The sequence below is a fragment of the Penaeus monodon genome, chromosome 20 (genome assembly GCF_015228065.2).
Source record: "Penaeus monodon isolate SGIC_2016 chromosome 20, NSTDA_Pmon_1, whole genome shotgun sequence".
Lineage (NCBI taxonomy): Eukaryota > Metazoa > Arthropoda > Malacostraca > Decapoda > Penaeidae > Penaeus > Penaeus monodon.
Window position 1 is genome coordinate 4511951 of NC_051405.1, and position 506 is coordinate 4512456.

Below are 506 nucleotides of genomic sequence, written 5' to 3' on the forward strand. Positions count from 1 at the left end.
GTATGAATGTCTTCTTTTTCCTTATTATCATTAATATTTGTTTGTTGCTTCCAAAATTAATGCTATTATCAATATAACTATTTTTGTTATTGTTTGCACCAAAATTAATGCTATTATCAATATAATTGTATTGTATAAAGTAGCTGTTATTAATGTTAAGCTTTTCATCTATGAAAAAAAAAATTAAAGATCAAATACATAGCCAAATAAAACAGAAACGAAATGGTATTACAAAGCAGCAATTTCACTAAGTATCTTAGTCTTCTATCTTGCAGGATGCAACTGCTGTCCGAGGCTTCTTCTTCGCCGTTGCAGACACGTCCTCCACTGAAGTAGTGACGGTAACAAGCACGACTACACGCTTTGTCACGTGCACGACAACAAAGTACAACGTCGGTCCCTGTAGGAGCGGCAGGCAGCGTGCCCTCGTCTCTGCTGCGAACGTACGCGCTGGGTAAGGCATTTGGTGTCTGTGGAATCCGCGGCAGACATTGCAATCATTGGAA

The 506-nt window shown here is 38.7% G+C and overlaps 1 protein-coding gene across 2 annotated transcripts in view; it reads left to right on the plus strand.

The window, feature by feature from the left end:
* LOC119586039 overlaps positions 1 to 506 on the plus strand; it is an 8054-nt gene that overhangs the window by 6634 nt on the left and 914 nt on the right. For both annotated transcript variants that reach the window (XM_037934744.1, XM_037934743.1), the window contains exon 3: positions 276 to 454. In XM_037934744.1, coding sequence (XP_037790672.1) covers positions 276 to 454 — 179 coding nt within the window. The remainder of the gene's footprint in view (positions 1 to 275; positions 455 to 506) is intronic.